This window comes from Erithacus rubecula, assembly GCF_903797595.1.
Source record: "Erithacus rubecula genome assembly, chromosome: 1".
In the NCBI taxonomy this organism is placed as follows: Eukaryota; Metazoa; Chordata; class Aves; order Passeriformes; family Muscicapidae; genus Erithacus; species Erithacus rubecula.
Genome location: NC_136658.1, coordinates 92,286,183 through 92,308,229, shown reverse-complemented (window position 1 = coordinate 92,308,229; position 22,047 = coordinate 92,286,183). Strand labels below are relative to the sequence as shown.

Here is a 22,047-nt window from a genome sequence, read left to right as displayed (position 1 = left end):
GATTGGGTATGGTATGGTGCCCTTATAAAATGGGAAGAGCAGTTCCTCCTCTAGTTTGGAATGAGAGGAAGGACTAAGGTGTCTGGGTACAAAAGAAACACTAAGACTGTGAATCCAGCATGGAAAAAGGCATGCTGCTTCAGGGACAGAAGTTCTACAGTGATGTCATTGGATATATTATTTCCCTCAATATTTTCTTATTGAGGCTATTTCTGTCTCAGTGTTTTAGTTGATCTCCAGGAGAAAGGTACACATTTTAATTTGATGTATTCAAAGTTTGTTTGTGAATCTAGTTTTATAGTAATTTAGTACAGTTGGTAAAGCCCTCATGAAGATGAAGTCAATTACTGCACAAGTTTTTGTTTTCTTGAAAAGGGCATGGATATAAACAGGGACCTCATACAGCTGGACATGAAGCCTGAATTCTCAGATTAGTTTTGGTAGGGCTTTTCTGCATAACCTGCCTGCTTTAGTGGAGTGAAACTAAATTCCTTGCATTTCTATCTGTGGGTGTAGCCTTTCCCATTTGTGATATTAGTTGTGGATGAACTTTCAATCTGTGGGAGCAGGCATGGCAGTGACCTTTAGTTTTGTTTTCAAGTTGAGTGAAAAATCGATTTGGATTTTAATCTCTTTTGCCAGCCATCTGAGCCATGTTGTAAAACTGGCATGTTTAAAATTTTATTTGTGAATGAGAGCTTGAACATTACTGTAACTACTTAGGCTAAAAATGTTACGGAGAGCAAACTGTTTACTTTGACCTGTGAGCTTGCTGATTTTGTCTTAGCTGGCATCTGTTATAGACCTCTCAAGCTCAAGTGTATTCCTGTGTAATACATGCAACTTGATAATTTACTTAAGACAGAGGAGTGGTTAGTCTTGTTTACTGGGTCCAAAGCTGAGAGGGTGGTAGAACAAACATGCCCTGTGAGGGTTTAGGGTAGTAGCCAGTAAAATTGCCTGTTTTTGTGGTGTGGAGTCACTGGAGAAGTTACAGCCATGTGCTCACAGAGGAACAGTACCTGAGTCTGAACAGCACCTCCTGGCAACTTCTTCTGGTGTTTAACCACCCTCACACCAATAAAAAAGGTGTTTCCTCATGTTCAGGTGAAGTTTACCATGTTTCAGATTTGGCCATTGCCTCTTTGCTGTTACTGGGCTTCACTGAGAAGAGTCTGGTTTAATTTTCTTTACTCTCTCCCATCAGGTACTTAGAAAATTGATAAGAAACCATCTAGGCTTTTCTATTCCAGACTAAACATTCCCAGTTCTTTTAGCGTCTTCCTATGTGAGAGTTAGTACCATCCTTTTTCTGGGCCCCTCCACTAAGTCCATATCTTTCTATGTAATGGGGAGCCCAATCCTGGATCTTGCACTCCAGGTGTGGAGGAGTGACTAGAACAGAGAATAATATTGGCTGTATTTTAAAGATATAATGCCTGCTAAATACTGTTACATGCTTCTAAATTAATTTTCATTATTTATATTTTCTTGCATGAGTTCACATATGACCATTTATGATTGTCAGTACATTAAAACCAAAATATTAATGCTAAATCAATTTTTTTCCATCCTTTTCAATACTGATACATCTCACTATAGTTTTAAATTTTTTGAGGGGGTAGTCTTCAGTAATAAATTGAATCTTAGCAAATACATTTTTTTATTCATCAGGAAGAAGTCCAGGTATATTGAGATGTATACATACCTGATCTAGAATTGTGATTGCTGCTTGAACAAGCTCATGAGAGATTGTTTAAACTCGTTAAAATGGGCACTGGTTAGAAACATACAGGCAACACTGTGGATGACCTTGGTCGCTTAGGGGTTCTGTGTTCATGTTGACTTAATTGTGAAGTGCATGAATTGTAGCTGAAAATTTTGATACAACATAGACATCCCTCAAGTGGTAAGCCAGTTTTGTGATATATGGAAGGAAATTATAGAGAAATTTCCTCTTGTAAATGTGATTTAGTGTAAATCTAATAGTAATATACTATGATTTAGTGCTTAGGAATTAGTACTAAGCTAGATGAGCCAAGGCTAACTCAAAATTGTTTTTGAAAGTATGGAAAAATATTATTTTAAGCTAATAGCACCATATGTTGCATAATGTTTAGTAGCTATAAAAGGGAAGAATAAGGCTTTAAAAGTTATATTGAATGACTGATAACTATATGGTGGTAGGAGGTTGTTTTTAGTGTTGTAGAAGGACTGTTGCGTTTCAGGACAACTGAAGTTTTTGAAGAAAAACAGGCAATTCTTTAAGTAATAAAATGTTCTCAGATTTTATATCTGCAAGCAAATAATGTGCAAGTGATTACCTCTAGATAAGCAATACCAGATTTCACCTACAAGTCAGGAAGCTACTTGTCTAAATGCCAGCACATCTGCCTTCAAATTGCCTGTAACTCTAAAGTGCCTGCACCTGCAGTAATCTGCAGTTGGTCCCAGCTGGGAAAGTGGTGGCCAGGCTCAAAGTGTAGAGTGCATGTGTCTCTGTGCTCTGCTGTAGAGAAGCTGGAAATCATGAAGAAACCATTTATTGTAACTGTTTCAAATGATTTTTAAACTATAAATTGTTTTTCGTTAAATCTTTTGAAAATATGTGTGGTAATGAGATGCCTTTGTAATGAGATATGGTAGGTATGTAGTGTGTTGTTCCCAAAATGTTTCAGTTCCAGTGGACAGGCTGCCCAAGCACTGAGTTCTCTTGGGAAGTGTTTGCAACCTTTTCTAAATGTGAAGATGTGTGCCATCTGCTTTTGTTGCTGTTTCAGTACTCATCTCCTTTCCAAAAATAGCTCTTGTCTTAAATAATTCTGACTTTCATATGTCTTGTAAAGCACATTGCTGTTAATTTATTTCCACAGACAAATTGTAGCATTTGTCATTACTTTGTTTTTCTCAAAACTCATTAAAAGTCCCAATCATTTTCCTGTTTTTAATGTTCATATGGCATATAATTTGGGTAATTATTCTGGCATTTGGTGTGCTCTTATTATCAAGATCTGCAGTTGTGAACAAAAGATGCACAGATCTAACAGAATCTGAGGTAAAACCTGTGAAAATGAAAGGTTTGTTCTGAATAACAACAGTTGCATCTAGTGAAAAGAGCTGCACTGCTCACCATATTGAGTAATTGAGCCATAGTTAGTCTTTGCTGTTGTAACCTGGTCTGGTATGAAGCTCCCTGATTTCCGTGGGAGTTGTATTAACTTTCTCATAACCAGACCCAAATCTCTTTGGCCTCTGTGAACACTTGCACAGTTGGTATGATTGCAGGGGTTCCCACCTCCTGGTCATTGTTTTCTAGTAGTTTAGATGACTCAGACTTGTTCATTGCTTTCCTAAATTAAAATACTTGTCTGTGTCTCAAGTGTAAGTTTAAATGCAAATCAAGTGAACTGCATGAAAATGTAAGTGAATGGTGAACAATTGTACTGAACAATGAGAATTGCCAAGATATTTTTCTCACATTTATTTGTGTATTCTTACATATAAAAAAAATACTTTATGTTTGTGTTTGTAAAATTAAAATAGCTGTTAATTTGATAAATGTGCTGGATACCAGGTACAATGAATTCAATAGGAATTACTAATAGGTTTTAAAGCAGACATTTTGTATATATGAAAAGTATTGGCAAATAATAGTTTAAATGTCAGTCATGTTGGTGAGGGGGAGGAGATGCTGCTTTTGAAAAGCATTAGAAAACTTCTGAAAGAAAAAAGCTGTCAGTTCTAAAATGTAAATCTTTTTCCTTTGGAAGTTATAGCCACTTAATACAGAGCAGGAAGTTGTTCAGATGGGTAGTGTTCATATTAAAACTATTACTAAAGCATTATTTGTTGTCTGAATATGGGTTGTCTTTGATTAACTAGTGCTCTGAACTTAATTTAAATGTATTTGATTTAGTAAGTGTTTTATAAGGAAAAAAACCCAAAAACATTACACTTCTGAGGTAGCTTGAAAAGCAGACTGATTTTCCAGAAGCTCATCATTTGTCACTTTGTAACAGGCAACTACTTGAGTGCTGCGTTCGTGTTTACTGATAGAGATTGTTATTCACAACCTGACCTACGTCTCCACTGGCCATTCTATGTGAATTTTTGCTATCTCTGACTAGCTGAATTGGAGTACATAGCCACCTTTTATAAACAGAAAAAGAAAGTGCTGTAATTTACCATCCATATTTTTAAAGATTGAAAATAGGAATAATGACTGAGTTTCAGGAGTGTCCTATAGAGGATAGACACATCTGTATTGATATTTAGTAGCTGGTGCCTGGCGAATGTAAACCTTGCACTAAAATTGCACTTTCCTCGGAGTTTACACCAAGAATCTTCATTTTTTGATCTTTTCCACAGCTGAGCCTTATAAGGCTTTATACTTCAAAAACCTTTGAAGTCTATGAAAAGCCTTCTGTTGATTTCAGCTGGATCAGGTCCATGTATGCACACTAGGTCCATGTTGTCAACAAAGTAGAGAGCTGTGAACTTGGTGTCCCAGCTCCAGTGGTATCCGCTTTTCAGTCTGTTAGTGACCAAGAGGTCACAGGACACAGAGATGGAGAACTGGGGGTGTTGAAAGGTAAGTGGACCTTTTAAACTTGAAAGCAGAGTGCTGTTCCTTTCATCTCTCATTAAAAAGAATCACACAGTCATTCCATCCACTGAAAAGACTATCAGATATTTCCAGATTTAGGGAACAGCCCCAGTCCAAAGTTTTAATCGAATTTCTGTTGTCTTCTGTGAATAGCATTTTTAACCAATGTATCTCTCTACACTGTCAAAGAGATATGACATCAAAGTTATATGTGTACGTACATAAATACCTACAAATATAATTACATTCCTTTAAAAAAGAAGAGCCTTGTCTCAAGCTTGCAAAAGGACGTGACTCTTCTGGTAAGCAGCTGACATGGCTGAGGAACATGTCTTCAGAACTTGTAGGAGAAACAAGAAAAAAGACAGAGTCTCAGGATGGAGAAAGGTGGAGGTGGGTGAACTCCAGCAAGCTTACAATCCTAGAAGGAGACATTAAGTGGGAGTAGAGGGCACTGTAGAATTTCCTGTTACATAATTAATTGAAATTCAGGAATTCAGGAACAGAGAAAAGATGTAATGGGTCTGTAGGATGAGTTGTTTGTAACTGTTTCTTGTGAATATTTTTTATTTCTGTTCTTTCTCAGCTGCTTAAAATTTTACTTGGTTTAAAATTTTTAATTTTTATTTTTTATAACATAGTAAAAATGTTTTGAAAACCCTTTTGTCTTCATTGAAGACATCAGTTACAGGAAAGCCTCTATGAAAATTCACATCAAAGTTCTAGCAATCGTTGTCTTTCACGTCAGAACTTAGACCAACTGCTGCTACTGTAATTCCTCAAGTGGTCACAGCTGAAACTGCAAACCTGGCCAAGGTAGTGATGCCAGTTTTTTTCTGCCTGTGAGGGCTGCAGTCTTGCTGTCATGCATCCTATAATAAGATAATATGAAGAAATTTGCTTCAGAGCAAATGTCTTCCATCCAGACAGTCAGAAATTGAGGTTGATGGTGAAGACTGGATAAGAATAATGTGCTCATTTAGTCTAGTGCAAATGTAGTTCAACATTCCTTGCCATTCTTATGAGAATTCAGCAACATATTTCTGTTTTTCTTTTTTTAATGGATTACTCTTTAGGGAAGTTATCTTCACAGTAATTTATATTAAAAAAAAAAAAAGAAAAGAAAAGAAAAAGAAAAGCAGTCGCAGTTCATGTACATGAATGTGATTTCTCAGCTAGTGATTTAGGCCATGAGCATAGGGCAATACATCATTTGTGTTTAACTGATCATGCTTTTTAACTGCTCATGACTGGAACATTCCAGTCAGGCCTCAGGGTGGTTTTGGACCTAGACACTATAAATTCATTTTTTAACCTCAGTGCTGTATGACTTTGGGTTTCCTTTGAATTTAACACATGGCAGAACAGATATGTGAAGCAGAAGATAGTGAGGAAAGGGTGATAACAATGTATTATTATAATGATGATGTCTTAATAGAGTGACTGTCTGTCACTCTCTTACCCAGAATTCATATCCCTATATAGAAACTGTTTTAACAGTGTGGCTTTTTTTTTTTTTTTTTTTTTCTTTTTGGATTAGGTGATGGTTTTGGCTCCTTTGACAACAATAAAATCACATTAATGTTTAACTACAACTAGATAGTAATGAATCACACCATTATCTGCCCCCATTTTAATTAGTTACAAAGCGTGTGTAATATGTTGACATTTAATTTGTATCTAACAATTTTGGGAAGGGAACAGGAACTAAAAGAGCTTGAGGCTTTCTTCTGTTTTCCTTCTATGCAACTGTGAACTGAGATCAAGAGTTAGCTGAACATTGGTCAGTCTGGATATGCAGTAGGTAGAATAAACATTTGGGATTTGATAAACTGACACAAAGAGGTAAAAATAATTCAATTAATGAAGAGTATGTCACTTCATATATTGTTTAGTAGCAGCTATGGGATGTGTTTGTCAGAATAAATAAGGAAAGAAGATGTAGATTTTTACAGCTAGAAGCTTACTGCTGGATTTTTTCTTTAAGTTAAAAAGCTAGTACACAATATGAAAGACAGTAGGCTTTTGGTGAGTTTCATGGATTTTCTGCCCAGTAGATCCTCAGTGACCAAGTGGAGTAGAAATGCATATGTGCAGCATATTAGTTCATCTTGTAAGAGAATTGGTTAACTCACAGATTCACACCTGTGTGTTTGAGCGCTGGACATCATTGAAGCCTAAGTTTTCAGTGACGGTTAATGTGGAACTGCAAACAATTATTTAAAGTCTTCTTCCTTTCTTCAAAACTTCTGTCCTTATGCAGAAAGAAAGAGCTGCAGTGTGAACTGAACTTGGATGTTAAATTTAATCTCAGCTGTTTTCCAAATTGTAAAAAAGTGATAAAAGGATATACTGGTTGCCTTTGTTTTGGAATAGAAAGAACAACTCAGATTGAAGAGCTGTACAAATTAATGTAGGGTAGGCTCATGTTGTTTTCTTTAACTGGAGATCTTCCAGATTTCTGACTGATACTCACTGATTCTTCCATTTATATAATTAATAGCTTAAGACAGGAGTTTTCTGGAGCTTTTGTTTCTGGCCTGACTCTGATATCCCTAAACTTGATAGTAATGTGTCCAGTGGTTTCGATGGAAATAAGCTTAGGCCAGTGAAAATATACTAGAAATACCTGTTTAAAATTAAAAACAAGAAAATTCTCAGTATACTGTTTATAGACTATTAACTAGAATTTGGTAAACACCATCTTATTGTAACATAACATCTTTCTTTTCAATTCAGAGTGGTAGTAAATACCATAATACATTTAGGACAAAGTAAAATTGAATTGCCAGTTATGTGCTAGATGTAAAGCTAGATGTAAAATATTTTAATATTTTTAGAAGAGATTCTTTCAGATGACAAGGGAAGGTGGAAGCAATTTAATGTAACCAGAGCTAAGTACCACTGAAGACAGTAGACAAATATTTTTTTAGAAGGTGAGATACTGCCTTGTTTCTGATTGTTACTCCATGTATCCAGGTGCCCTCAGGGATTCCAGAGTATCCCTGTAAATTTCATCAACAGGCATGGGCTGTTCTCTTAATAGTAGGAGCAGATGTCAAATTTTTATGCCTCTAAGATGCTTAGTCATACCTAGTATATCCATCTGGTATAGATCGAGCCTCAGTTAACTTGTTCTCACCCATGAACTTCCCACTGAGAAAGTAAATTGTGCAGAGTTCCTCAGTCCAATGAAAAAGAAATTGGAATACTTTCAATCTACTTGTAGAACCAGAGCCTCCTTCACTGTCTTTCTTGCTCAATTGCTTTACACTGGTGACAAGGCTAGTAAAATGGAAGGAAGCTATAATTGGGACAGAATTTCTGGATCATACCACCAGTATCAGAGACTTTCCAAAAAGGAACAACTGAAATATTTGTCAGTTCTGCAAAAAAAAAGGTGATTTAAGAAAGAGAAACAAAATCTTAATATAAAATGCCTGCTAATAGTACAAGTTATTGACAACTAGTATTAACTGCAGTTGTCCACATTTAATGAACTGAAGGATATATATTACAACGGTTTTCTTTTGTGGTTGTTGATTTAGATTTTTGATACCAGGACTTTGCAGTGGAATTTTGCGAAATTCCATATCCAATTGTTTACATTAACTGGAGGCTTTAAAATACTGTGGCTTGGGTAGGGACTTAGACCATGTTTTGACACCTCTCATGTTACAAGCCTTTCAATAACTTAAATGCAAATTAACCTGAATTAATTTTTAACTCTTTTGCCTGGTGCCAGAAAGGTCTGAAGCATGATGGATCTCTCAGCAAATGCTTGTTCTGCATAACAGATACATTTCTGGTAACCATATGTGTTAATGACAAATGATTCAGTTCTTCCTTGAAGAGAGATTTATTTTCCTTATATGGTATATCTTCATTAGTTAGTTATAAGACTATTCTATAAACCTGGCACATAAAGTGCTTTTATGTTTGTGAAGAATTTTATTGCAACGTGATGAAGCAACGTAAATCTTCCACTGAAGATTGTCACTGAAGAAAGACCAAGTTAATACTCCTGTACCTTTAATTGTATGAGTAGTTTTAGTATCTTGTTATCAATATAATTTAATGTTGATTTCTTCTCTCTCTCATCTGTCCTTTTACACTCTCAGGTTGCTTGCAAGGTGGTCTAGAACACTGGGCTGCAGCAATTTTCCTATGGAATATACACTTCTTGTAGCATACAGTTCTTAAATGGGAAAAAGCCCCTAAGAAAACTGGAAGAATATATTTCAACTTGCATTAAAAGACTATTTCTCTCAGGAATATACTGTCAGCATTGCAGGGCCAAAGGGTCTCAACTCAGATCAGGCTAGCAGATATGTCAAATTCAAGTGGAAAGGGAAAGACTCACCCGCCCTTCAATGCGCTCCTTCCTTGATGCCTGTTTTTCATCTGTTGTCAACACAATTTCATCACAATTTCTGCTGTTGTGGTAGCTATTACCATTTCATTAAAATAGGATAGGAATAAGAATGTGGTCTGCACACAAACTCTTCCAACAGGGTTTGCAGGTGTGGGAGGTGGGGAAAGGCAGCAGCACAGACTGGTCTGGAGAAGGGCAGCATGACTCCCTCTGCGTGTGGGACATGGTTAGGAGAAGGACATTCAGCAAGTATGTGATGTGTGCTATCTGAGCAGATGCCACTGACATCTACTAGTCTTTATGACAGGCTTAATTTGGCAGCCCTGTGTGTTGACCTTCTGCAGAAGTGAGATCTGGGTTGGGAAGGGACAGGCCAAGGACCAAAAAAATGAGAGAAATAGAGAGAAGAGTGTTAACCTGTCTGGTAAGATTTTTGTTGAGTTGTACTTTAGAGATGAAACAATTAATTTTGGGCTTGTTAAACTGCACCCATTCCATCTTTTCTGTCTCTCTGCAACATCTACAGTGCAGGAAGATGTATGGAAAGATTAATAATTAAAATATATCAAGGAAATCAGACTTCTTTTTGAAATGCTGCTTTAACTGTCATGGTTAAAGACTTTTTTGTGTTTGTGTGGTTTCTAACAATATTGTGTTGGTTTTGGTTCAAATTGCAGATAGGTTATTCTGTTTAAGTTCAAGGGTCATTTTTATATGAAAAAATCTCTAATTTTTGAATGACTGAATGACCACACCTCTTTTGCAAATGTTTCTTGGAAATCCCTGGTCTGCTGAGGTGTACTTCACTCCCTGAGACAGGTCTTCTGTGAAAAATGGAAAAAACTCCCCAAAGGCTGTTTACACAACTCTTAGATCTCCAAGGACTGTATTAATTTTTACACATTTAACTTTTTGAGAGCTTTGCTATGCACTTTAATAATCTCTCCAAAACTTGATTTTTGTATTTAAAAAATGTTACAAATATTAATAGGTCTCTGGAGCTACCAATGAATAGTTATGGTCAAATTTTAGACTGCATATTTCATGTGTAGGACTATTATTTTTGCTGATCTACTGCTGAGATTATACTTTACTACTTGATTTAAAAATATCAATAGATAGTCAAACACAGTATTCATATTATGTTATTGAGCTTATTGCTCAATTATGTTATCGAGCTTATTGCTTTCAAAGAGGAAAAATTTTATAGTAATACGTCAAGACAATAGGACTAAGGAGATACTTGTCATGAATATTTTATGTTGAGAAAGGTGCTGCACAGAATACATATTTTTATTTGTTTTCCTTTAAAAGAGAAATGAAAATATATGTATCCATCAGCTCGTGGAAATATGGCTGCTTGAAATATTTAGTATCTTGTAAAGTAGCAACACATGCCAAAGAGAAAGGAAAGGCATTCCTGAAATTTATCATGTGAATTCCATGCAATTGTATTGGAAATACATAGTATGTTAAGCCCAAGAATGTGACCATGCAATTTGATGGTACCTCACTGAGTCATAGTAACATGGCTATTGAAGAGCTGCTAAGTTTGAAGGACATGTGTGTACCCATACTGTTGCCAAAGTTACAAGTGTAGTGTATAATGATGTCCCTCTCATACATGCCAGAAGAGAACAGGAGAAAATACAGTGAAACATCACATGGTCAGTATGCAGAACAGTATTTCTGTACAATAATTAGAAGTCTTTGTAATCAAAAATTACTCCATGACAATGCAACATGCATGGACTAATCCTTGTTTGTGTAGTTTATAGTTAGACTACTTGTAATGGACATTTTAGTTTATATAAAAATGCGTGGTTGTTATTCTTTTGTGTTTTTGGGGTTAGTTTCTTAAGGATGTGAGACAACAGAACCTTAAGCATTTTACAAATCCCGAAAGGAACGCTGCCCTGACTGGCTGTGAAACAGTGTGGCTTTTGAGGAAAATTTAGTTTGATAGGAAGTACTGAATTACTACTCTTGTGTGGTTGAGAAATACTAGAAATGTTTGAGATGCACCTATGCATTAGTGTTTTAATATTTCTGAAACATTGAATTCTACAGTATATTGTGAACCATTTGTATTTTTTTCACATACAAAGTAGGTTGTATATGTCTACATTTATATTGTATTTTACATCAGTAAGCATTATGTTTTTAGAATGCATTTTGTTCTTTTTAATGTTAATTTCCCAAGGCTACACTGCTGTCACATCCTTGAACCAGCATATACTTCTATTATCTCATTATTTCAAATGTATAGCAAATCTAGTTTGACACAGCATAAGAGGTGTATTAGCATTTTGAAAGGGTGGGGATTTTGAAATGGAGATTGCAAAGAAGTAGTTGATAAGCTGTCTTTTGCTTCCCATATTAATGCCATTAGACTGGTTTCTGTTCACTTCAACTGGGTTATTTCATCCCAAAAAATGTGTTTGAAAGTTGGCCCAAATATACTTTGAGATTCAATATATAACTTTTAATATTTTCAAGTTAGTGTCAGTGTATGGAATTCCTCCTGCTGCATGTAGAGGTGAAGTTTATTTCCTCTGGATTCTTTTACAGATTGGTAAAAACTTCTGCTAAATAGAGTAAGACCTCAGTTGAGACCAGTCTTAGAAGTGGTCAGAGTGAAGTCTGTGAAACCACAAGAAGGCAGTCATAACTCACAAGTGTGTGGGGACACAAGGATTCCTGTGGCTCATTTGTTTTTACAGCTTGTGTTTATCTAGTAATTTTTCTGTGCATTTGAGAAGACAGTGCTCTAAAAAGAGGAAAGGTGTCCCATACTTAAAGATGCAAATTTAATCCAAGCAATACATACTCTATTGTCAAAACTACTGATCTTTTGCTGTTTCACTGGTAATGGCCCTTGGGTTTTGATGATCATCTTTCTAGTAACCTACTAATGATGACAGCCAGAGAAAAAATAGTGTTGTGTTTCATGATTTAGGTGATGGTTCCTGATTTTACTTAATTTGCTTTTTAATTACTCTGGTCTATTTTTTTTTCCTGTTTTTGGTTTATATGAAGTTGTGGCTTTCAATGTTTTGGTCTGTAACAGCAATAAAGATAAACTTTGCTCTGATATTCCCTAACCAGTTCATACAAAGTCAAGGCCAATATAGCTCTGGTTGTGACCATTCATCTACAGGAAGAGCCACCATATTGTTGATAGGAGCTAGCACATTACAGATGATGGCAATGTCAGCATAAATCCAAAAGAAAACCTAAGACTTTCTAAAAGTTATTTGTGATAAACATTTTCTGGTGTTAAATCCAGATGTTTAAAATTAGATGGCAGTGTGAGTCACAGTGTGACCCACAATAATTGAATTTTGGTTTATATTTGCAGTTATATCAGAGAATGAATTTTTAGGCTGATCAGTTTTATAACTATTTCTTACATTCAGTCGTCTCTTTAACTTAATTACTTTGGGTTAACCAGTAACCAGCATTGACTTTTCTATGGTTTAAACATCTGTGGTATAAAAATGGCTTTATCTAAGGGAGGTTGTACATTTGATTTGGTTGTGAGGGCTCACAGTGTTAGTTACAGTAACAAAATAACTTCAGGTGTTTGTTCCAAAACGTGTTCTTGCCCTCAGCTTCTTTTTTTAGGATACCCTTGCTTGGTGTGGTGTTTGTAATATTTGTTTGGGGTTTTTTTTTCTTTTTTTTTTTTTGGTTTGGTTTGGTTTTTGTTTAAAATTATTAATTTTTTTTAGAAGTTGTATGTTGTTATAAGATGGCAGAGGAATTATATGTACATAGTCAAGCTTAATGCTGAATTTCTACATGTGTTTATGTAACACAGTCATAAAATTATCTATAATAACATATTAAACAGTGTGGCTAATGTATGCCGAGTGCTGTTTGATTTTTCTACCTTTTCTCACATTGGAGTTCTGTGCAGTATTGTTTTGTTCTGTTAGGTTTTACATGTTTTTATATGCTTTTTGTTTTCTGTTGTTTGGGTTGATCTTTGGTTTTGGTGTTGAAAGTTTGCTTTGTGCTTTTGCTGACTAGAATAAATTCTAAGGACATTGCTTATATATCAGGAATAAATGAAGATGTTATTCTAGACCTTAAAGCACAGTCTTGTGCTGTCAGCATGGGCTGGCTCCTGGGGCATGGAAAGCCTGGGGCTGGGGGTGACCTCACTTCAGACTATGGCCTCTCTGAGGAGCAGCCCCAAGGGGGCTGGCATGGGGTGGGCAGAGCTGGGTGCTGGTGACAGGGTCATCAACAGCCTCAGGCATGGCAAGAATGACCCAGGGTCAGGGAGTGCCAAGGGCAGCTGTGGGATGGGTGGGTTCTTGGTGTGCTGGGAGACTGGCTGAAGGTCAGGGATTAAAGGGTTTTAGTGAACAAAGCCACATCTGGCTGGTGTCTGGTCATCTGTGGTGTTCTTTGGGGTTCAGTTCTAGAGCCAGCTCTGTTCCACACATTATCAGTGCTCTGGAGGCAGCAGGTGAATGCACCATTAGTGCAGGTTTGCTGATGATATCAAATTGGGAGGTGCTGGTGACTCTTGAGGAATGAAAGGCCTTGCATAGGGATCTAGATAGGTTAGAGCACTGGGCAGTGTTTAATGGGATGAAATTTACCAAGTAAAAGATGTTGGATTCTGCATGATGCTGGGCACAAGAATAAACTGGCAGAGGAGGAGTTGAAGAGCAGCCCTGCAGAAAAGATGGTCAGCATCAGGCTGAATGGGAATCAATAGGATGCTCTAGCAGCCAAGAGGGAAAACCCATCCTGGTGTGCACCAAGCACACCACCACCAGCTGCTCAAAATGGTGATTATCTCATTGTATTCATTGTTGGTGTAGCTTCACCTGTAGTGCTGTGCACAGTTCTGGGCCCCACAATTTAATAATGATGTGAAAATTCTTGAGTGCACCCAGAGGAGGGCAACAAAGCTGGTGGCAGGGCTGGAAGGCATGTCCTGAGAAGTGTGGCTGAGGTCTTTGGGTTTGTCTAGTTTGGGGAGGAGGAGGCTGAAGGGTGACCTCATTGCTCTCTATATGAAAAGGGGAAGTGGAGAGGAAGATGCTGATCTCTTCTTCCTAGGATCTACTGACAGGACAGATGGGAATGGCTCAAAGCTACACAGTAACATTCAATGTATTATTTGTTGATGCTGGCTTTTTTCAGTTTCATTTTTATTAGTACCATTATAAGGCAACAGAAATCCCTTACTAATTAATTACTTCCTTAAAATATAATATACAGTGAAATCAGAAACTATATAAAGAGCAAAATATACTAATTTCAGTTGCTTGTATTTCCTTCCTTTCTTTTCTGAATGGAAGCCAAGGAACCAGAAAATTCCTGCTATTTTGTTGTATTTTATGGATGTTTTCATCTCATACTGTTCTTCTGTCCATGGCTTCTCCAGTGGATGGTCATCAAACTTGACTTACAGTGGACAAGCATGTAGCAGAAACAATGCTAAAAACGTGTTTGCATAAGTTGTCTTTGAAAGAGCCAGTCTTGTTTCTGAGGTGGACTTCACTATTGAGCTTTAACTTTCCCCTTCACCACCTCCAGCCCCATGTTTCTCCTACAGAGTGTTTTGGTTTCACTGGCCAGGTTTTAGTCTTCACTCTAGCCTGTTGCTGAGTCATCTCAAAATGCATGAGGGCTTAAATTTGCTGTAACTTGGTGAAAGACTTGTGGGGCAAGTGTTCATAGTGTTGTATAATAGGGTATCCGCTTTTCATTTTCCTGCCTTATTTTCAAAGAAAAATATGTTCCAGTTATTTATATGCAAAAGGTTAACTAAATACCAGAGCCCAGGAGAGGTGGTAGTCTGGTTCCCCTGCCCATGCATTTATTACAAGTTTGTGTTTACTCTTGACAGAAGAGCATTGAGAAATAAATTTTTATTTGGCATATCCTATCTGTTGGTTTTGACATCTCTCCCCACTAAGCGTACAGGCTTTCCTGAAATTCATTGCTAGGTGCACACTTTTGTATTTTGGGAGCTGGGAAGCCTAGTTTGAATTTGTTGATTCCATTTTGCCCCTTAGTTCCACATTTCAGAACTGGGTCTGGGGACACAGCACTGCCATAGATAAGTCCCTGCATTAATTTGTGTCATAGTGAACATGCAGCCAGGAAATGCATGTCAAACACAAGATATACTTTACTGTTACTTTTAATTTCATGCTGTTGAGATTTTTGAAAGGGTAAGGAAAATGTATATTGGGAGTTTTTCTTTTTATCCATCATTGCAGCAGTTATTGATCTGTCTACTCAAATGTTCTGTTTTACTTCAGCGGGTACTGTTATTTGAAAGGTTTATTTCTATGCTTTTTTGTCATTTTGAATGAATCAGTGAGGTCATCAGGAGAGGCCACTTCTGAGAGACAGTGGTTTCACACAAATATGGATTGGAGATTGGGCAGGGGAGAAGAGGCTTCCAAAACTGATAATAGGTATACAGCTACTGTCATAGCAGATTAAGTGGCTAGTTAATTTTCATAGCTCATCTCTGGCATTTTAAAAAAAGGGTTGTATCTCCTAACATAAGTATGGACAGAGATGCAAATTAAGTAATTTTATGCCTTTTTTTTTTCTCCAATTAAAGACCAGTTTGTACTTGCTTGTGAATGTTATTAACTTTTTTCTTACCCATGGGGCGCACTGTAGATAGAAGATTGTTGTTTTTTTTTTTCCTTGCTTCTCTATGTGGTTTTTTTTCCCTTACAAGATATGCTGCACAGCTTTCCTTTTTTCAAGGCATAGAGTATACATGTTTGTCTTAACTGTTAGGACCTTTGTGGTTTACAAGGGGAAAGCAAGTGTGCACAAATACTTGCTGAAACGAATCTTGTAATGTGATCTTTGCAATCCTGTGAATCTTGTAATATTTACTATTGTTTTGTTTTAGTTTCCCTCCCCCCTTCGGTTTCTGCTGTTGTAAGCTCTTTTTCTCGTACATGTCAAGCAGCCCTGCTCTTTGAAGTTGTGATTCTTGAAGTTTGCCCACGGTTTCCTTCCTGGCAGGTTGAAAGTGTGTGGGGCTCAGGTGATGACCTGAGGTCCTCTAATCCATCTCCTATGTGCTGTTGGAGACTGCTTTAGTTTCCTGTGCCTGACACCTTTCATGTCATGTGTCAGGCCTGAGAAGATGGGATCCTTGGAGTTCACCCTGTTGAGTGCAGCTTGCTCTCTTCAGCATGCAGATTAGAATGCTTCAAGGTTGTCCTGAAGATACAGTGTATTAGTGCTTATCTTCTTTTTTCTTCTGCCTTCAGTCAGAGTTGGAATCAAAGCACAAGAGACAGTTTCATGTTTGGACTCAGTTGTTTATTTATTCTTATCTATAGTACAGTGAGTGCTACAGCACTTCCAGCCAACAAGCTAAAAGTGAAAAAATGGATCTCTATCTCACTTGTTACAAGGTCTTTTAAAGCCAAACAGTGCAATTAAAAACTAACACCTGTATTACTTACACTTTTGACCCAATGACCAAGCACCTGTTACACACTGTGGCACTTTCTATCCAACCAAAAAATACTACCTAAAACCAAGGAGAAGGAGCAAGAAGGAAGAAGAAACCAATGTCCCAAAACCTTTATCTTGCTCCATGCCTATTACTATATTCTAAAACCCCAAATTCCAAACCCTTCGCCCTGTGATATTGCACACTTCTATTCAAACTACACACCAGTGATTCTAACTCCATCACTCAATTTTGGGAGCCTTCTCCAAGGTCTCAGGTCAAAAACAGTGCTCTGTTGGGGGTCAGTGTCTAATAGCACAGAAAGTTCAAAACTCCCAGGCTTGAGGGTTCCATCAATGCTGTGCAAGGGTTATGAATGGGTAGGAAAAATGGCATTTAACTCTTCCTTGTGGCCATTTCTGCACTGCAGATTGAAGATGCCGCTAAAGGCTAAGTCAAAACTCACCAGCATAAGTCAAGTCAGAATTGGGTTTGAAGAAAAGCACACATGAGGGAACTGACAATGGATTGTGGGGGCATGTAAAATGCTACAGATAACACACAAATTTCTGATTATTTGAAATTATGGTTTCTGCCAGGTACACTGGCAGGAGCAATAATCACAGCTGAATGTTTGTGATTAACCATGTGTTAAGATGCAGAGTGGAGGAGAGCCTTCATTTAGTGTTTGTGCTTGCTCTGGTACCTTGCTGTTCAAAGGAAACTGGTAGAATTTGTTTTTCCTTATATAATGAAAGATAATTCACATCATGTTAGTTTGTATGAAGTTAAAATTGCTAAACAGTATTTTCACATTCTGATAGGCTTCCTTTTTAACTCAAGTACTAAGTTTTCAGTAGAGAAATGAAAACAGTTGTAGATGCTGAAATTATCAAGTAGGGGAACCACACATCTGGGCATTTATGGCTTTGTTGTCTCAAGTAACAGATGCAATTTAAAAGCAGAAATGCTTTTTTCTAGTTCAGTGGAAAGTAGCAGCATAACTGAAACAAAGTGGTGAGCTACTACTGATCTGTTATTGCAATCAGCTACTTCTGTCACATTTTATGTGAAGAAGAAAGGGGGATAAATTGAAACTAGCACATAAAATGTTGTTTTAACATTGCTGCTGGCTAGATTTGTAAATGGAAATAATAAATCCTAATACAGCATTGAGAGTAATACTAAAGAATTCCCACTAGCTTATGTTATTTACAACTGTTCTAAAGTTTTATTTCTTTTATTTATGTCTCTTTTCAAAGGGGTTGGCCCTGAGATGGTGCTCATAGTTAGCTAATCTTATGCAAGCGAATCTCAGTTTTAGCTAAATTTTACAGTAATGACAGATGAATATGGTATTATAAAATCAAGTGGTATTGCATTGTAATCTGCTTTAATTTCCTAAAATATTGAAATTAAATAATATGAACTGATTGTTTTAAAACGCTCCTGAATAAGTGCAGATAAGTGGAAAGAAGTGAAAAAGAGTGCATATGTCTTTATATTAATTATCCCCAAAGCTAGCTTGGTAATACAGGAGTAGAAATTGTTCGCATTTCAGCTCATATGAAAAAAAAGACAGATATGAATTTTCTGAAGTTCAGATTGAGAGTTGTGGTGAAAGCCAAGCCATTCTGATGGTGAATTTAGTGATTCTGATTATGTAAATGGTTGAAGTCACTTCCAAAATGATGAAAGTTGGAAGGCATCATTAAAGGTAGTCTAATCCATCCTTCTTCCCTGGAATCTTCCATGAGATCATGTTGATCATTGAACAGTTCTAGTGATGGAGCATCCACCATTCTCTGGGCAACCTGTTCCAGTATGTCACGAAAGTTTCTTCCCTAGATCCAATCTAAATTTACCCTCTCTCAGTTTTCATCTGTTGCCCTTTGTTCTGTCACTACACACCTTGGTCTTTGTCTTTCTTTTAAGCCCCCTTTATATAATGAAAGTCTGCAATAAGGTCTCTCCTGGAGCATTCTCTTCTCCAGGCTGAGCACTCCAAGTGTCTCAGCCTTTATTGAAAGGTTCTGGTCCTCAGATCATTTCCGTGGCCATTTTCTGGACCTGCTCCAACAGGTCCTTGCTTTCTTGTCCTGAGCATCCCAGAAATGCATTCAGTTCTCCATGTGTGGCTTGGGAGAGGACATTAAAGGAGGATGATCACTTCCCTTGACCTGCTGGCCACATCTTGGCAGCTTTTGTGAACATGTGACTATACACTTGTATGAAGACATGCACAGACATGATCTTTTTAAACATTCATGGACAGTGTTGTGGCTTCAAAGCATAGGCTTCATAGTTGTGGTAGCAAATCACTGTATTCAAGCTTACAAACTTTGCTGAGATCAGAACACAATGCTACAGTTTTGAAAAACTATTGTGATTGTCTCCATTCTAATGTATCTGTTCCTCCTTCTGAATTGTACTTTGACAGAGACTCATAGACAGACAATTTTGCTTTATCTGTGTGAATTTTATCCATAAAAAGTTATGTATTGTTGTTAAAAGCCAGCTGGCAACTAACTTGACATGTGCTCACTCAATTGATCTGTGAGTGGGACTGGGAAGAGTATCAGAACAGTAAAGGTAGAAAAACCTCATGGGTTGTGATAAAGACTGTTTAATAGGTAAAGCAAAAGCCATGCACACAAACAAAGAAAGGAGCTATTTCACTTTTTCCCAGATGTTCAGCCATGCTCTTTGTCATGCGTAGTGGTGATTTGGGAAGACAAACACCATCAGTCCAAATATCCATCCCTTCCTCCTCTTCCCCTCGGCATTTTATGTTGAGTATGATAGCATTTATATGGAATCTTGGGATCATCTGTCACAGCTGTGTCCCCTTCCAACTCCTTGGGCACCCCCAGCCCTCTCTGGTGGGATAAGGTGAGGAGCAGAAAATGCCTTGATGCTGTATGTAAGCAATTTGTAACATATGTATATTATTCCATTGTTTTCATTGCTCTTTAATAAAAAAAAAAAAAAAAAGGAAAAAAAAAAAAGGAGAAAGGAAAAAAAGGTATACTGCTGCTATATTAGTACTTAGCATTGTGACATTCTGGCCTACCTGAATTCCTCCTCTTGGAAACTGATTTCCAGATCTCTAGCTGGTGCCAACAGTAGAGTATACTGCAGTCACATTCCCTGGAGGAATACCTTGCCTAATTCTTATGAAAGGGTGTCCTTTTGCTCCCTCATAGACTGAAAATTTTAGTCCAATTCTCAACAAGGAATTTACCATAATCTTCATCCATTCTGTTTGCCAGGTATGGATGTGTAAATGATGAAAGAAGTACATGCGTATAACGCCCTAAGTATGCCAGCCTAGGATGTGTTGCAGAGTTTGTACCCCATTTCTCATGTTCAGTTATTTAGGTCTTCCTGATGTTGTTTCACTCTTCCACTCTACAGAAAGTAAATAGATATTTTGTTTAGTCTTTTAACACCACATACACTTCTGAGCTGTGGGTTTTTTTAATCAGGAAATACTGTTTCCAAAATTGGGCTTCAGAAGCATCTCTAGAAGAACAACAAGTTCTTGTTTGTCCCTGTGCCAGTTTCATACTTCTCATCATATTTTCCTTTAGCTTAAATTATTATTTTGCATGTTATACAGTATTGGTTGTTTTACTGCAGTCAGGATAAATCAGAGCTATACTGTTTGCCTATCTTGGAAATGCCCTTTTTTATCAAAAATATAAAATAAAAGTGGCACAGGTGACTTTTGGGAAACTCATGTTGCATTTAATGGAATTTTCCATTTACTTAAAGGTTGTTCATTATCTTTGCTTGACAATTTATTTTAAGTGTTGTACAGTATTGAAATGCAACTAATGGACTTTTCATGAATCACTGGTAATATATATCAAATTCTTAAATGCAAGTGTTACCTTTTGTCTACTAAGCAATTCTAGACATCAAGTGTTTACAAAGATGAACTAGAAGATTATTTTGGTGAGTTTTCCACCAAACTTGTCTGCTGAAGTGCTTTCCTAACTTTTTTATGTTCACTTTACACTTGTGTGGGTTTTCAACTCCACTAAAGGGACTAGGAGTCAGGATTGGTAATTACATTGTGGTACATCATTATTGTCCAAGCAAAACTGGATGGTGTATTCCATTTAAATATGTTAGGATGAATATGTATAGCTTGAAAGAAGTATTAATGTTCATGTACATTTCCTTTGTTTTTCAGAACAATGGGTCGCTTGCTTGGTGCCAGAATCATAAACAGTGTTCAAAGGTAAGTCCTATTTTTTTCCTCTCTCATTTGTGTTACCTATCTGCTTTCAGTCTCTTGTGTGTAGACTGTGCTTTTCTTCTTAGCCTGTTTTCAAAAGTGTCTGTTTATATTTTATTTGGAAACCTCAACTTGTAATAAAATATAAAAAACTAAAATCAAGTGATTTACTCTTTCAGGACGAAGGAACCATGTTGGAGGATACATATCAAGTGTAGTTAAACCAACATAACCGTCATTTTAAGAAAGTTTACACTGGCTGGGAACTGGTATCTCATTTGTGTTATTTTCAGTATTTTTGGTTAGAACAGAGTAATACTGTCAATAACTTAAAAGTCTTCCTCCAACAGCACCAGGGTATTTCAACATTCAACATTTCATTCAGTTTAATTTTTATCTTGAACCTGAGTTTCTTTGAAAGTATTCTTGACACAAATCCCAGTGGCTCTACTGATGCCCCTTTCCCATTCTAGCACTTAAACCTTGAAAGCCTAAAGAGTAAGTGAGCTTATTGTTAACTGATTCTCCTTTGCAAGGCTCTTTCTATGGTGCCTGGATGGAAGCAGTGATTTGGGAGCTTTAGTGGATCAAGTGGAATTGCACATTTGTTGCTGACTTTTCATAAACATAATGGAAGCTGCATTCATTGAAAATCTGCCTAAACATCCTAAAAATGTATTTCTACCATGATTTAGGCCTTTTAACTTCAATAATTATTCTTTATTCATGAATGTTGTACTGAAAATGGAATTAAATCTAAGTAGCATTGTTCTGTACTATTTCAATAATGCAATTGATGTAAAATGCTGATGCTAACCCTTGATTTTAACACATGTTGATTTCTTGTATACATTTAAAGAATGAGATTACACATTTGCTGATTTAGCTTCTGTTAACATAAAAGGGATTGGAAATGGGCCAATTTTTTATTGTTCTGTTGCAGGTAAATAAAACAAAGTTAATTGCTTTTATCAGTATTAAAATCCAGGGTATAACAGTGTCAATATAAGAATGGAACATTTCCTATTAGCTGTGAGACGCTGCTAAGGATTTCACTTCTGCAGTGAAATCTTATTGTTCTTAAAATTCTTCTTCAAATCCCCAAATAGTTGTACAAAGGATGTATTTCATGATAACTGAATTGGCTTTGCAGAAAAGCATGAGGGCCTTGTTCCGCAGTGATCCTGCTACAATTTTTTAAAAATTTAGTTGTGAAGGCTGCTGTAGTAAGTCATCTGAAAGATTTTCTAATGGTTTGTCTGCCCAACAACATACTAGAAAAGTAGTCCAGGTTTTAAAGAAGAGAAAAAGTTGTAGGAATATCTGAGTTACCCCCAAGTTTATAGAATCTACATTAG

At 36.8% G+C, this 22,047-nt stretch overlaps 1 protein-coding gene across 1 annotated transcript in view; it reads left to right on the top strand.

The window, feature by feature from the left end:
- The window catches only part of ANOS1 (anosmin 1), a 124,045-nt gene that overhangs the window by 3,816 nt on the left and 98,182 nt on the right, over positions 1–22,047 (top strand). Inside the window, 1 exon segment of the mRNA XM_079304881.1 lies at positions 20,645–20,692. Coding sequence (XP_079161007.1) covers positions 20,645–20,692 — 48 coding nt within the window.